The following is a 16,651-nucleotide window of genomic DNA, read 5'->3' as shown; positions in this document are numbered from 1 at the left end:
TTCGAAAAGGCAGTTCTCTTTCTAGTGGAAGGCATACTTAGAGAATTGCCTGAAGTGACCTGACGCGGGTTAGTTAAACTTGGTTTGAGATAGGGAAAATCAACTACTACAATCTTAAGGATCCCGCGCTCCATGCAGTTTGAGTGTAAATGCCTGATATCCCCAACCAAATACTCTGCACTTCGCTTTTTGCTGAAGGTTACTTTCGCCTGTCTGATTAAAAGATTCTTAATTAGGCGCAAATCGTGTAAAATTAGAGGCTTAAGAATCATTAAAATCTATTTTCATCACTAGTCTGATAGATGGTGATGCCTCTAACAAGCAGGCCCTCATTTATTTATTAAACCATAGTTAAGCATTCCACTGACTCATCGACTGACAAAGAAAAATGTGTGACAAAAATAAGTTTGAAAAATAAAGTTTGAAATACTACAAAGCGTCAAAAAATAAAAAATAAAATAAATAAATAAAATTGGATTTACATAAAAGAAAATTTGGAGTTTGTCGAAAATTTTTTGATTGATATAAAATATGGATATTAATGCAGATAATCAGCAGGCAGCAGAAACCCAGGATGGAACAAAGGATGATGACGAGGACGCAGAATCAGTTAATAGGCCGCCAGATTCGATCACTATCGGAACATCCCTTGCGAAGAATTGTTCAGATGCATTGCTCAATACGATCACCAAAGAACTCAATGATGAAGGGGAAGCTGAAAATGAAGAGGATACAACACCCGAAGAGGGTGTCAGTTTGCTTGCAGCATACAGCGATAAAGTGTTCAAGCCATTTCCAATGGCTTTGTTGACGCTTGAGGGCACACACACAACAGCCACCACCACCGAGTCGCAGGGAAGCGTTGCGAACGCAGCAGGTTTGCTTAAACATGTCAGCTTCGAGAAGGTCATGGAAGACGTTGACATACCGACACCATCCACCAGCCAAGTGGTGGAGAATGTCAAAGAGTATGTGAAACAGATCGAAAGCCTGATGGAAAATGGCGAGAGCCTTGTGGACATATCACCACGTCACATGGCGTCGCCACAGCCTAGGGCGGCACAAATCATAGAGCTCCCTTGGGAATCGCTAACATTGGAGTCTGTTAAAGATGCATCGGATATAAGCTATACCAGCAAACTCAGCGAAGAACCCGGTTCATTTGGCGAAATCGAGCGCATGGCGCACGATGAAGTGGAACGTATTGTGGCAGAAAATTTGGCTTCCACTCCTGTACAACTTAATGAAGCACCGAATTTTCAACAGGTGGAGCGTGAAAACAAAGAGATCGCCGAGCGTTTTAAGCAGATCATGGAAATGTTCGATAGTTTCACCAAAAATCTAGAGAGTCTCGAAATGCCCACCATACAATCGTCAGGGAAAAATACTAAGAAGACATCGCCTCCATTGCGCAGGCCGCTGAGCTTCAAGCGCTTGCCCAACACTGAGCCGAATGTGAGTGAGCATGCAGATGCTGCTTCCGGCAATAGTATGCACAATGAATTTAACTTGGAGTTGCATGGCGATCGATGGAATGAGTCCACATTACCGGCAGCAAAAGGTAAGCGACAAGTAAAATGTGCGACTAATAAACTGAAATGCTTTGAAACTTTCAGCCGCAGCGGCGACAAAGAGTCTAAAGAACGAGCCTCACAATACGTCCAGAAGCAGCGCGCAATCGCAACGGGCGGAAGCTGCTTTAGATCCAATGTGTCGTGACATAGCCACCACAATCAGTGGCTTAGAGTTGCTCGATGAAGAGCCGCTGACGGTATCGTACAGTGCTAAGCCGCGTACTTTCGCAATGCGTCCACATGAAGTGCATAGCCTAACTACCATTGGCTGTCAGACCTCATCTGATTTCTTTGCTTTGAAAATGACACCCTCAGTTAGCACGTCCTTCAGTAATTTACACACAGTGACCAAAGATTACGCACAACGGGATGAGGACATTGTCAATGCGCTCATAATCGACTCCACAACGGATGCACCTACCAGCTCGTCTTTATATGTGGGCACCAATTCGTTCACTGATCACACCGAAACCAGTGGCATTACTATCATTCAACCGAAGAATAAAATTCTTGGCACATCCGATCAGTCGTCATTGGTGAAGATACGTGAACCACCAACTATTATCGATTTAACGCAGGATTCCAATGCGCCTCATATCACCTCACTTGTCACTGGTGTCACAGGCAACACAACGTGCACGGACACGCCTTGTGAGCGCACCTACCACACCATACACATCGAAGCCAACTCCTCGCCCTCGTCCAGTTTACTGCGTCGTCCGCCCTTATGTTCACGTCTCTGGAATGTCATCACCGATTTCTGTGCTGCTGTCTGCCTTTGCCTACAGGTTAATAAGGATTGTCTTTTCTGTTTGGGTTTCTTTATTGCATTTGTTGTGAGCGCTTCATTCTTAACGGCTTTTTTCTATCGTACTTTGAGCATAAATCCACATCTACTTCAAGTGCCAGCAGCACCGCCAAACATCGCAAGCCATTCAAAAACGTTGCAGAATATTCAAAATGATATCTCTTTGTATGGTGTGTGAGGTGATAGCATAAAAATTCGTGTGCGTAAGAGAGAGAGGAGAGCTTTCGGCGGTATGAAAGCTTTAGCCATGCGTGCGCTTGTGATGTGAAAGCTCACTGCTGAGCTTTCGAATGCTGGGTGTGGATTATATGTAAACATTTTCTTATTCGAGTTCGAACAGTGTACGTGCTTTGTATGTATGTGTATGTGTGTGTTTTTGGATAAGCGTTTGTGTATTTGTTGGCATGTAAATATGTATGTAATGTAAACTTCCATGTATGTACATTTCATTTGTAAGATTTGAATTTTTCTATCTAAATTGTTTTATTATCACTCATTTTGTTCATTAAGTCCACAAATTTACGCACATACGCTTACACACATGCACATACAAAGGCTTCTAACAAAATACCGATAGCCTTCAGCTTAGTTGAATTATAAAAGGATGATGCCTTAGAAAGTTCTAAATAAATCTATTGTGAAAAAAAAATATTACCCCTTGAGTACTTTTAATTAATTTTAGAGTTATTTGGATATCTTTGGCGTAGCTGATATACAAGGTTTCTCTTTTGGGTATCTACCAAAGATCTTTAATGTTGTCCGAGTTCGGATAACAAATTTTCCTCAGGTGGAATTTCCTCATCTATACGAAAAATGCACTTAAGATTTTCTAGCCTGCTTCTGAATTTCCTCCTTGTATTGCGAGGAAGCCTCAAACTTTCAAGGAACCATTCTTCTGACATTTCTGGCAGTTCATCGAACTACCGAACTAGTACGCGCTCACCAAAGAGCTGAAGTACTGAGACGAGTCCGAGTTAATTTTTGGTATAATTACTCTGATTTTACTATCCCTTCATCCAGTGGCTCCAAGTATGGTGAACTGTCTGCCTAATTTAGAGTTTAGCACTAATTCATTGTACTACAACTACTTCATCGGGTTTGTACTTCTTTTATTTTGAATTCCGATAAGTCCCTACTATTGTGTTTCACATCTTCTTTAACTGTTTGAGTCTGACTGTCTGACCTCTCAATGTCAATTCCTGCAGACATGCGCGGATCTTGAACTTTTTTTAACTTTTACTTTTTTACTTTACTCATTTAAGGAAGCAAACAGTGCAGCTGATAGATTTGTCATGTAGATGGCGCTGGGGCAATTTCGAAGCCTTTGGCTCTTCTCTTCTTGAAATTTGTACATAGCTCACCCAAATCAAATCAACCTACCTTCAGCCCCTCGGAACAAAAAGAGTTTATAAGTCAAGAGCTGAATTCTTTTTGCTCCAAAATTTCATTTACATTCTTCATTTATTCCACTAAAAACTTTCGAGGTTCTGTAAGAAAGTTATTACTCGCATAGTTTCGTTCCGTTACATATTGAGGCCGAACCCCGTAAACGCGACCTGTTTGAACTCGGAACTATGATGCCCACATAATATAGACATGAAATATCTGGTTCCACTCACACAAGATCTAGTCTTGTCGCCTTATCAGCCTCGAATTTTGTTACTCGCATCAAAATGTAAAACGCGCTAGTCCCTTGTTAAGATTATTTCAATAGAAATACTTAACCACTTCAACAACAACAACAATGTGTTATGCACTTTTCGTCAAGTGAAGCTCCCAAATAAAATCACTCAAGTGCCCTCTGTGATGAACTCTATTCCGAGTCTAGTGTAAGTAAGCGAAACTACTCGACCCTTGGTCTATATTTGGTCTAGTGCTGTAGATCAGACCTCATTTACGTTAAAGAACTTGACTAGGAGCATAACTAATTTGGTTCCAGGTTCGATGGATGTGTTTTAAAGTTATGCCTCTAGATCTCTGCAGAATTTTTCAAGTGGAGTTCGCCGTTAATGGGATAAAAATTCATTGTGGTAGGCAAGAGTAAGTCTATGGTGTTAGCTCCTTGATGGCTTACACGAGAATGATAAGGGAAAGTCTTTTAAGAGCTATTAGTGACTGCTCACCTTCGGAAATTTCAAGAAATGGAACACTGTGAGCTTGTGTCGCCGTCGAATGCATCTTCCATGAACACCATCTGCTGTTAGAATTGCTGTGAAGAGCAGCAGCTACCTAAGTGAATGAAATGGATGTCGTGTCGTTTGCTAAGAACCTTTTATAAGCCATTAATTTAGACCTTTCAAACACTTTAATGTACTTCAGTCGGATAGAGTCGACATCAAAGACGTCATCGATAATAACTCGCGCGATATCTGTTAGAGCCAAGGCGCATTCAGTAAAGGTGGTAGCACTAGACCAACAACACTGTTCTGTACGTTTGATTGTCAAATCAAAGTATTGAGAAACTAGAAAACAAATAATGAATTCGCCTTTTTTCATTCTGAGCTGACAGCCATATAGACACGGCGAAAGAATGAATGTTAGGAAGCAGTGATATTCCCGAGATGTGTAGAGCAGATCAGCTGCATAAGCAAGATGTCTTTGGCAAATAATTTATTGGAGTAGAACCTTTTCTGTGATAGCTGAACTTCAACTTAGCTAATAAAATTGTGCCCAAGAAGTAGCCGGCGCATATACGGAGGCACTTGTCAATCCAACAAAGCAGCAGCTTTCTGCAATAACCATTGACCGTAAAGCAGCACCTTCCGATGCAGGTTCACATCACCACCGAACTTCTTAGGGATTTAGTTTCGGGGAAGACGAGGTACAATTACTGCTCGGCACATCTCCCACCCATTTGATCTGCTTCTTTAATACTCTCTTGAGGATACTTGAGCAGTGCGAACTAATCGACTGCGTAATATTCTTACTAATAGTTATCGTTGCTGTTCTTTTTTTGTTTTTACTTCTATTCCTATCACAATGGTCCCATACTCTTTGTAAATGTCAATATGGCTCTCAATGTGACCAACTTAACTGACGACCAATGTTTCGTTTTTCAATCAAAATTACTTTTTTTTCACTTTTCGTTTTTGTTCACTCGGAAAACACTTCAGACACAATTCCTGGACAATGCACACAAAGTGACAATGAACACAACCAATTATACTGAAGTACTATATCCTGTTGCATCATTACGCTGCTCATGGATGTAGAGATAGCCCAAAAAACCAACACACACACACAAATAAAAGTTAGTCGAAATGAGCTGGTAACAGAGTTCCAAGTGCGAATAATTTTCAGATTTTTCACCAACTGAAGTACTCAGCTCAACACACAAAACACAAAGGCAACAAGCGTGCCACTCAGAGAACTTTTCGTTTTTAGTTGTGGCACGTTCACTTTGCAGCAACCTAAAGTGCTTGTTAGTACACACATGCACGTGCATGGACAGGTAGAAAAGTACTTAGAGCTGTAGCTGTAAATTGGTTGCAAGAGCACAAACAACAACTACAATATGCTTCACTGGCGATTTTGCAGGCTTATAAAGAAGTGTTACGAAATTTTGAGCTGGAATGCTGAATTTTAGAAACTACAATTCGCAGTGCTCCTTTGTTGTTGCAAAGTAGGAATTTCATTGTTAGTTGTTAAGTACTCATACAAGCCTAACTAAAATAACTGGAGTGAAGTTGGGAAGAGTAGTCAACAATACTGAAATGAAATCAGATAAAGAACATTATGAAATATATATTTTATAAGCCCTATGTAGCTATGTAGCCTTAGGTTTAGTGACTTTTGCAAAAATGTAAACGTATTTTAAAAGTCTCAAAAAATTGAATACCTCTTATGTATGTAAGCTAATAACTAGGCACAGCATGCCGCGATTTGCACAGGGTTTTTCGTAAACTGAAACTAACCGCTCCTGGAAGGTTCTTATATACATAAATTGCATAGACTTAAAAAAGGGGCGTGTCTATAAGCCAAAATATGGCAAAATTTCATAAAATTTATTTTCAAACTGCAGCAAATCAAAAACGACTCAACCAATTCGAGTACTGTTTATTTGCTATGAAGCTCTGAAATATTTACTAAGGCACTGCATTAATTAAATTTATGAATTATTTCCTATTACTAATAAAATGTCGAAAACAAAATGAACGTTTTTCAAAAAATGTGCTGCTTTAATATACTTTAGGAATAATCTGTGTTTTCATGTATTTTTAGTCCCTACATAAGTTGGTAGGCTCAAGTTGTCGGCATAGTAGTGGCGGAGCTTCTATTGAGCCAACGGCCACATACTTCCGGGAAGTGTACTACCAATATGTGATTAGTGATTAAAGGACGATAAGGACTAAGCTTCCGTTTTGTGCTTATAATAATCGTGGAAAATCTATAGGATAAGTGTTATTTTGAACATGGATCAAAACGTCAGAACTGGAAAGTCTCTAAACCGTAATCGTGTATCGAGAAATCTCTCTCTGCTTTGACAGCCTTCACATCGGATTTGGAGTTGCAAAATTCATGTAGCATTAACACGAGTTTATCTATAACAGAAACCATGAGGCTCTATGCTCCAATGGGAGGTAAAGGAAATGATGATGAAGTAGGGAAGACTCTCACGGTCGTCGGGCATATTTTTGCGACAAATTGGCAACACTACCATGCAGCCTCACTGCTTTCCTTCAAACGAGACTAATTTAGGGTTAGTGTAATGAAAAGTCTCAACCCAAAAGCATATTTTGCGAAAAATTTCGATGACATCTTCCGTCAAATGTGAAATCGGCTTTGTTATTGGTTAACAAAATTTTTTATTGGTAACAAATTTTTAATTGCGATTAACACGAAAGGCTTTCAATTGTCGCTGACATATTTACGGAAGAAAAGAGAAGAAAATGTGATTCTAAACGGCCGACGTTTGACTTTGAATAAATTTCTTGCGATATTTTCGCGAAGCCTCTTGATCTTTCCGGCCCGAAACATTACCTGTAGCTTTCAGATAATAGAAATTTCCTGTGAGATGAGTCTAAAAATGGCAGAAAAGTTGGAATGCACAAGTTGAACTCCAAGGAAAAGATTTTCTGCTCTCCATCGTTACTGCAGATGCAGCTAGAGTTGCTCGCTGTATACCCCAAACAGAAGGAGAGTCTCAACAGTGGCGTCACACCTTTCCGTTTTCCGCAATAAAGTTCAATACAACAATTTTAGCTCAAAAAAATGTTGGTATATATATATATAATTGGCGCGTATACCCTTTTAGGGTGTTTGGCCGAGCTCCTCCTCCTATTTGTGGCGTGCGTCTTGATGTTGTTCCACAAATGGAAAAAATTAAAAAAATGTTTGTAGCCAACTATAAAGCCACAATTTTAAACAAATATCTGGCTCAGATCGAGGTCCTATGCTCCAATAAAAGAAACAGGAACCGACGATGATATGATAAGATGATCTGGCTCAGTGCCAGAACCAACAGTTGGTCTTGTGACCCCAAAACAAGGTTGATTAAAATAAAAAAGAAGCAATTCAGGATACTATAAAGAGCATGCGGGCAAAGAGAGTCCGCATGTTACACGATACTGCCAAAGTTCACAACGCCAACAGCACAAAGAAGGTTTTAAACTCGCTGGGTTGGGACTTTTTAAGCCACCTCCTGCAGTGGCTTGACATGTTGCCTGCCGATTACCAACTGTTCACTGTTCAAAAGGTGCACTTAGAAGAGCAAGATTTTCATCAAAAAACTCTAGTGTCTCATAAGCTCGCTCTTTTACTTTCATTTTTGTCGGGAATTTTACTGTTCTGCGTTGCAAAAGCTCTATTACTCAGTGTTTCATCAATTTTCACTGGAATATTCATTTTGTGTGCATTTTATGTGGGGCCTTTTTTGACAGACTTGAAAACATGGATTACTTCATATTTCCTGGGTGCGTATGTGAGCCGAATCCCTGTGCAAATATTGCAAATATTGCAAATATATATAAAATATAAATATGGCAAAAAATTTATTCCGCTTCACTTGCAAATTATAGAAATCATTTAAGGTACCTTTCTGGTCTAGAGAAGGCGTTGAAAATTGAAAAAAAAAACAATCGGTATCAATTAAAAATCGTTTTTATTCATTAGATCAATTTTTTATTTACAAAAAAAAAAATTTTTTTTTTCAATGACAATAATAAAAAAATTGCTTGCCCTGACGTAACACATGGCAACTGATTTGGCAGCTCAGATACGTCTGAATAAATTTAATTTGGTCGATTAATCATCAGGAGATATGTCGTTATAGTGGGTAGCAGATTAACAAATCAAAAATTTTTTTCTAGATAATTTTATCTGTTTATTGGAAAAACAAAAAAAAAATGATTTTTTCACGTTCTCGCTCTTAAAAAAGATAGAGGCATTGATAATAAAATGATAATTCTGCTACCGGCGAAAGCCACAAGTCTACTCAATAACATATTAAAAATTCAAATCAATCGGTTCAGTACTTTTTGAGAAATTACCAGCGCCAACTCGGAAAAAATAGTTTCGAGAAAAACACGGTTAACGCGCTTATACCTGGGCGTCGTACTCCAAACTGGTCTCGTTTTAAAGGACTGTAACGTTTAAACTACAGCAAATTTCAGTATACAAATTTTTAAGTATATTTTTGAAAGTATAAACTGTCGTAATGTGAAAAAAATCGATTTTTTCGAAATTCATCACTAGAAAGGCGCCTTAAAGACAAAACAGGTTATTCAAAACTAAAGTTTCGTACTCCAATTTAACAAAAGTTGCTGGGGATCTGTAGGTTTCCCTAAAAATATTGATTACATCTTCTTCTTGTTACCCAATTTTTGGTTACTCTTGTATTTCTTCGCTTATTTGCGTCACATTTCTATTTTATAAATTCAAAGGCAGCTCCCAAATTGAAATGCATTTACATTCATTTTTGTTCATCATACGCCCCAACGCACAGCGCCAACTTTCTTGCTTTAAATGTAATAGAAATGGACGATGTGTACGCATGTTTGCTTACCTACATACACACACGAATTTGTGTGCGACAATTGCATTTAGAATTCTATTTCATTTCTTTTACTCATTGCCACAGCAGTCCCCCCTGTTGACCCACACTTTCTGCTTTAGTTCTATTTTTCTTAGGTTCAAATACTGAAATGCAAGCAAGTAACTGTATTTCCGTTTGCATTAGTTGGCAATTTTCTAATTCACTTCTAAATGCATGCTAAATTTTTATTCAAATGCTCAGTTTTATTCAAACTTGCATTATCTAAATATTCTGCCCTATAAATGCATATCCACAAATTGAAAAATATACGCATTTTATTTTGCTAAAATGTTTGCTTTCCATTGTTTGCCCTTACCTTGGCTGCTCCACAGCGTATTGCATATAGTGTTGGGTGTATAATGTAATTGATTTCACATACTGAAAATAACTTTTATTTTATATGGTTTTTGTAATTTTGTGCTACACGTTTTTCTTCCTTCTCCTTCACTCTTTTTTTGTTTTGTTTCTTGCTCTATTTATATTCATTATTGCAATTGAGTTCGCTTTAAGTATTCAGTGTGTGATGTGTATGGTTGAAGGATTCTTTGAAGCACTCTGTGCACTTACATAAATACAATACATCCAAGAGAAACGGGAATAAAGTGTGGGGTAAAGAATACTAAAATATCGGAACTAAAATTTTTCTCTACATAAATACACTTTATTACAAGTTTTGCAATACATTAAATCACCAATGTTGTAGGCAGTTATGGTCTGCATCTTCTGTAGCAACTTTCCTCCGAATCACGTGTGCTTCATCTACGCTCCTCCGGATTTAAATTTTACAGTTTGATTGCGCTGCGGAGTGTTCCTTATTCCTAAAGTTTTAGCTTTTTTGATGCCCCAACAATTTTGTTTGTTTTGCCAGTCGCGGTTTGTGGAAGGCAGTCCTTGACAGAAAGAGACGTGGATGCCTTCTTCCTTTCTGCACGCTTTGTATGCCCTGCTTCGATATTTTGAGAAATCGTCAAATTTACTTCATAGATTTTTAGCAATTAATTTGTTCCCACCTATTCCAGGCTAAATCGAACAATCACGTACAAATTTTTACTCCCAACAATAGACTATTAATTTTCATTTAATCACAGGCAAAAGGCCAATAATTTTTCCCCTAATACCAATAGGTAGAAAAATCGCACAATGAAACGTTGCATACACACAGGTGTGCATAGCCAGGTATTAAGCGCTGATAAGTCAGCGTGTCAAGGTAAATAAATTTAGCGCCAAGCAAGTTACTATTGAAAATATTTATTTAATGGGAGTAGGTTTACAAAAGCTGCTGCCGGTAAACCAAAGCCTAGAATTTATTTGACGCGATAAAGCGCGTGAAAGTATGCAATATAAAATACTAAATCAGTGAGTAAGATGAACCACAACAAAAAAACGCCAGCTTAAATGTTAATAAATTGATGCAGTTTTTGGTGTTTTTGATACAAATTTGCTTTCTGTATGAACGTAAGGACTTAGCTTGAGATAGACAAGATGGGGTAATAGGTGTCATACGAAGTTTACATTTCCTTTTTTTTAGCGAGACTCAAAATTTACTTTTTTTTATGTTGAAAGCGCACAAATAATCAAAAGATATTTGCATTTGAGGTAGGAAATATATTGAGGAATTTTCTATGTTATAATGAAAGGATATATTAACCTTCTAGCTTCAATACTTGTGGTCTCTTCTTATCACATTCAGAGAAAATAGAAAAAAGTACTTAAAATGGTTGTATAAGAATTTATAACAAACCACCTGGACAAAAGGCTTCCCGAAATATATTTACAAAATTTAAAATACACGTTTATTCCTCAAAGGTCATATTACCACCTTCAAACTGCTCCTCATCAACAGCAACGCATTTATGCCAGGGTATCATCCAGCCCTCAAACCATTTCTGGAAGTCTATTTTCTGTATAGCCGTCAGCGTCGTCTTCCATTTTTGCATTAATTTCTTTCGGCTATTAAAACGCGTTCCCCGTAGTGGTATTCGCAGGGCGTCATATCAGGTGAGTGCCTAACTTAAAATACAGAGTACTTCAGTAGCCTTTGCACAATAGGTCTCTTTTGGTCGTAGTGGGCAGTAGCCTAATAATAATAATAAAAATAAAAATAATAATAATAATTAGGTGACTTCGACGGCTGCCGGATGGTATTTGTTTCCTTTTTGGTCACGAATTCACGGATAATGATGGCACTGTGAAACGGTGCCTTTTCGTGGTGCAAAATCCACGAGTTGTTTTCCTATGTTTTTTACTCTCTTTTTTGGCGAATTGCTTCATGTAAACATCTCAAAACGTTTCATAATGCCCAAATAGAAGTCCTTATTAACTGTCGGACCTTCTGGCAAAAATTCGTGGTGAACAATACTGTTGTAATCCATAAAAACCTAGGCCATCGCTTTCTTTTTTGATTTTTTTGTCTTGGTTCATTCGTAGCTCTCCACTCACTCTCTTGAAGTCTGGATTGCGTGTCGTACTCATAAACCCATGCCTCGTCTCCAACAATGATGCGTTTGATGGATGTTGAGTCAGATTCAGCCTTGGAAATCATATCTTTGGCGATATAAACGCGGTCCCTTTTTTGCATGAAATTCAGCAACTTTGCGGCAACACAGCACAAACCCAAATCATTAACTACAACTCCTCAACTGATCCATAAGCAATGTTCAAGTCCTCTACCAGCTCTCTGATGGTTAACTTGGGATTATTGATTAAAATTTTCCTTCGTCTTTATTCATGTTCTCATCAGTTTTCGATGTCGCGGGCTGCCACTACGTTTGTCATCCTCGATGAGCTCCCGATCTCTTCGAAAGCGCTCATCCCAATTTCGGCAGGGTATCGTCACTGAAACAGTTTTCCAACGTTTCTAAGGTTTTTGCTCTATTGCATCTATTTTTAACACAAAATTGAATACAAACTCGTTGTTGAAATTTCAAATCCGTTTTTAAAATTGTAAGAATCACGCGCAGAGATAGATTTATTCAAAACGGCGAAACTTTTACAAATGTCAAGCAATGGCGATACAATTTTGGTGGGAATGTTAATCGCATATGTGATAACCTACATGCAAAAGAAAAAAAGAATTGAAATCTGTTGGCTTAGACCGTCACCTGGCGATTGATCCGCGAACTTTTTCCTGAAAGTGGTAGCTTCAAAGCTTTTGTCATGAAATAACTCTACATAGAGGTATGAGCTATTATGAGCGCCCCTTATATTTTGTTGTTCCCCATATGTAAGTATAATCACTGATTTAGTATTCATTTCATATTCACTCCTAAAAATTTAAACAAATATTCTTTATACTTTCATATCAAAGTACCAGTTGCTTTTAACAGGCATTGGCATCCACCTCAATAAACGTTCAAGTATAAAGGGTTACTCTTTTTTTTATTTTTTACTTATTTATATTTTATATTTTTTTGCACTCACTGCTGTCGTTTACTGAAGCTTAAGTTTTAAATGCATTCGTCTGAATCTACGTAAAATATACAGATAATTTAAATTTTATTTTCCATGCCATTCACTTTGCATTCAATTGAATAGAATTGAATTACATTTTACTTTGATTGCTATTCGCTAAATGACAAAAGAAAGGATGGTAGAATGCAGCAGATGTGGTTACAAAAAGAGAGTTTCAATTTATATTAATTTTTCTAAGTGAAAGAAGAAATTCTACTCGTGCAAGCAAGAAAATGAAAAGGATATGATGAGTGAAATGTTGCGAAATAAATACAGATGTATATACAGATATATTTTCCTCTTTGTCAGCTTGAGCAAGAATTTTGCTCATGGACTCATTGAAAATCTATAGGACTGAATGATTGAGCTACCAGTATTTTGTTTTTACCTTTTTAAAGACAATTTTCTCCACAATAGCAATGTGAATATGCCTCTCATATTTTCTTTACTTTGATGAGCAAAAAGATATAAAAAATGCAGTGGTATAGTGCGCATCGATGCTGATATGTTAGATTTGTATAAGTGCGGGTAAATTTTCCTTTCGACACATCATTGCTGGCAGATTCAGACTTTATATAGAATTCTATATGAAGATTCCACTGGAAAAAGCTCTAAAGTCAATTTTAAGCACCGCAAGGTTTAAAAGATAATATTTTTCATTAACCTGAAGATCTAGTGAACTTGTTTTCTTACTAACCCACACGAGTTTATATTTGCATTGGAGCTCATATAACCAACTCCTTTTATCGTTTAAGATATTCGAAATACATAGTTCTCGCGCTAAGTTTTTTTCCTTAGTTTTCCATAGAAAGATAGTTCATTGTATGACAAGAACCTTATACGTCAAAGCACCTAACTTTCTAGAAAAATCAAAAAAAAAAAAAAAATTCCGCAAATTTAAAAAAAAAGTACATCAAAATTTCTATTTTTATTCGGAATTTTAAAAGAATTCTGGGTATGCAGTTTTATAGGCTTATTTAATTATAGTACAATAGAAGCGCTCAATTTTTCGCGCTGATTTCTAACAATTTTTTATTTTTTTTGTGCATGCGACGTTGCCAATTTTCTTTCTTATAAAGCACTTGTTCGGAAGTCTTCTATGAACTTATGGATATTTGTGAATTTTACGAGATATGGACGCAGCTAGTACTATTTTATATCGCTGCAATGCTTTCTGATAGTGAGGGACTAGTACTAAAATCGTCAGTTGGGAACTAGTACGCTTTGAAACCTTTTTCAAACGAAAGCTGGCTTGCACAATTGCTACTGGCGAATTTTACGGCGCAACGCTTTTTCGAACTTAGTAGGAACTAGTACCACAAGCGACCATTGAGCACTAGTGTGCTTTGAATCCGTTTTTCTATAGTTTGAAACCAGTAATAAATGAATTTTTATTTGTTTGATAAGCAAAACAAAACTGACTGGCTAGTTAAAAACCAGTTCTAATTAGAGTAGTTAGTTAGAAACTAGTTCCATTTGGACTAGTTAGCTATAAACTAGTTATAAAATCAAAATTTGGAAACGAATATGCTTTAAATCCCTATCTTATGGCGCTGTAACATTTTTTGATTCTGGGGGTAGGTAGGTAGGTAAGATGGGAGGAGTACCCCAGGTACACTTCAAGTAACACTTACGTACTATTTTGATACCATAATGTGGACCACTGCCTGTGAGAAGAAAACTTTTGGGAAGAGAAAACCTTCTGCAGCCATCCACTGCCGTTGATGTAGTGGAGGAGAGAAACGGAATCTAGGTTGGAGAATTTCTTCAAGTCATCCCCAAAGGGCACGCTAAGGAACTTCAAGCGCCTAGCCGCCAGAGCCGGATATTTGCAGAGAAAGTGTTCCACAGTTCAAAAACTAGTGTTAAATTCAAATTTTTATGATTTTTGTATGATAAACGTAACTGTGATCTGGATAACGCTACTGCTAATGTGAATTTTACATATCATTGGCTTGAAAGCTAGTAAATTTAATACTCTGCAACTTTTTTTTTGTTTTGGAAACTAGTACTAAGAACGACAGTTGAGAACTAGTACGCTTTGAATCTCTTTTTCAATAGTCCAAGTAAATTGAAAAGGATTTTTTTTGTGAAATACATCCATCTACCAGCCATATTCGAGCCCTTAGTTGCGACCTTTGAAGCCTAGTCATCCTCGTAACATTTTACAGATGTCGCTATTTACAATCCAAGTAAAAAATTCACTCGGAAGTAATAAAATATGTACCAGAATTTGCTTCTGCTTCCCATGCGGCGCTGCAACTTAATCGTATTGCAGTTCAGAAATTTCATTGTAGTGCCATGCCTTCATAAGCTTCCTTCCTTTTTTCAATATTTTCAGCAGCATTCGCTCACGAAATTATTAAATTCACATCCTCTTTTGGCTCACGTGAGGTTAGCGAACTTAATTTTAGGCCCGAGCTAAATAGTTTTTGCCTCTCTTAATTGATCTTCGCCTAAAAATTAGCATTAACTTAACTCTTACAAATTAAATTATCACAAACCGCCTACAAAATACTTTCGTTTTACTTGCTTACATTCCACCAAAATTGCATCTTTTTCTTTCCATTCTGCCTCTCTCCATTCTCATATTGCCACTACATTCATCATTTGTTTTTTGCAGCGCTTTCTTCTTTTCTTTCTATTTTTATTTTTTATAGCTATGACATTTATATATTCCACTAAGGCAACGCTTTCAGTATTTGAAGAAGTAAACATTTCCACTGCAAATCCTTTTCAAATTTAATTAACGAAATAATGTTTATTGTATTCCATACAGTTTAACTTTGAATTACCTTGAAAATCTACAACAATTCCACTGTTTTTATGTCAAGTCGTATGGTGTAATGAGGTTTGCCGTAATTTTTCCTATTTTACATATTTTCGGTTTGCTATTTTATATTAAAAAAAAAAGATTAATATTTATCAACCTAAAATTCTAAAATAAAATAAATATATTCTATAAAAAAATGCTTTAAAATTTCAATAAATATGAATTTGTAAAACTTTTGTTGCAATTGTATGTATTTAGAAACCTAATTTAATTAAAAAAGTTCAATAAATACTGGAATTAAAAAAATTTGAATCAGAATTCTCCAAAATGGATTTAATTAAGAAATAAGTTGAGACTTGAGAGAAATAACTAAATGTGAAATTTATTTACAGTATTTGCAAAACTTATTGTTGTTGTGCAGCTTGTTAATTTCAGTTTATTAAATTATAAAAAATATCAATAATCTTGACTTACTAATTGAAATAGTTCAGCTATTATTTGTTTTATATTTTGCAGCTACTTTATCTGAGGGTCGAAAATCTAATGCGGTAAAGTCCGAATAGAATAACGGTGTATTAATAAAGTTAAAAGAACTCCGCGGAAGGAAACTAGTGAAATTTTTGTAAATATTTCAAATTTAAATGTTTTTCAAAGAAATGTGTGAAACAGCTTGTTGGTGTGTAATTAATCTTGTTGAAAATTTTTTGAAAATTTTACTTCCGTATGGGGAAACTGGATGTACACTGTTTATACATATATTCCAAACATAATAAAGGGCACGCTAATTATGGCTCAACAAAACGCTGACATGGAAGGAAGATACCTTAGTTTGGTCTTAAATGTAGCAATCACAGCATTATGGTTCAGATTTTGTTACTGGCATATTGACGCCCTCTCTACAAACTCCCTACGATATTTGGAAAAACAACCAAAACTTTTTTTTGAGCTAACTTAAGCACTAAATTCGAAGAGGAATAGAGAGAAGTACTGTTGTATTTGGAAGGCCAAAATGC

At 36.7% G+C, this 16,651-nt stretch overlaps 1 protein-coding gene across 5 annotated transcripts; it reads left to right on the top strand.

Annotated features, from left to right (window-relative positions):
- Nucleotides 1-422: 422 nt before the first annotated feature.
- On the top strand, nt 423-16,216 carry LOC129247501 (uncharacterized). 5 transcript variants are annotated; one of them, XM_054886650.1, is made up of 4 exons: nt 423-1,561; nt 1,617-2,362; nt 15,489-15,575; nt 15,645-15,765. In XM_054886650.1, the coding sequence occupies exons 1-4, from the start codon at nt 532-534 to the stop codon at nt 15,663-15,665; spliced, it is 1,884 nt and encodes a 627-aa protein (XP_054742625.1). In that variant the 5' UTR covers nt 423-531; the 3' UTR covers nt 15,666-15,765. The 5 variants fall into 5 exon arrangements, with proteins under 5 accessions (XP_054742625.1, XP_054742626.1, XP_054742628.1 ...); XM_054886651.1 differs by lacking the exons at nt 15,489-15,575; nt 15,645-15,765 and adding an exon at nt 16,130-16,216; XM_054886653.1 differs by lacking the exons at nt 15,489-15,575; nt 15,645-15,765 and adding an exon at nt 16,155-16,205.
- Nucleotides 16,217-16,651: the final 435 nt, after the last annotated feature.

The sequence above is a fragment of the Anastrepha obliqua genome, chromosome 5, assembly GCF_027943255.1.
Source record: "Anastrepha obliqua isolate idAnaObli1 chromosome 5, idAnaObli1_1.0, whole genome shotgun sequence".
Taxonomy (NCBI): domain Eukaryota; kingdom Metazoa; phylum Arthropoda; class Insecta; order Diptera; family Tephritidae; genus Anastrepha; species Anastrepha obliqua.
This window is presented reverse-complemented; position numbering and strand designations above follow the sequence as displayed.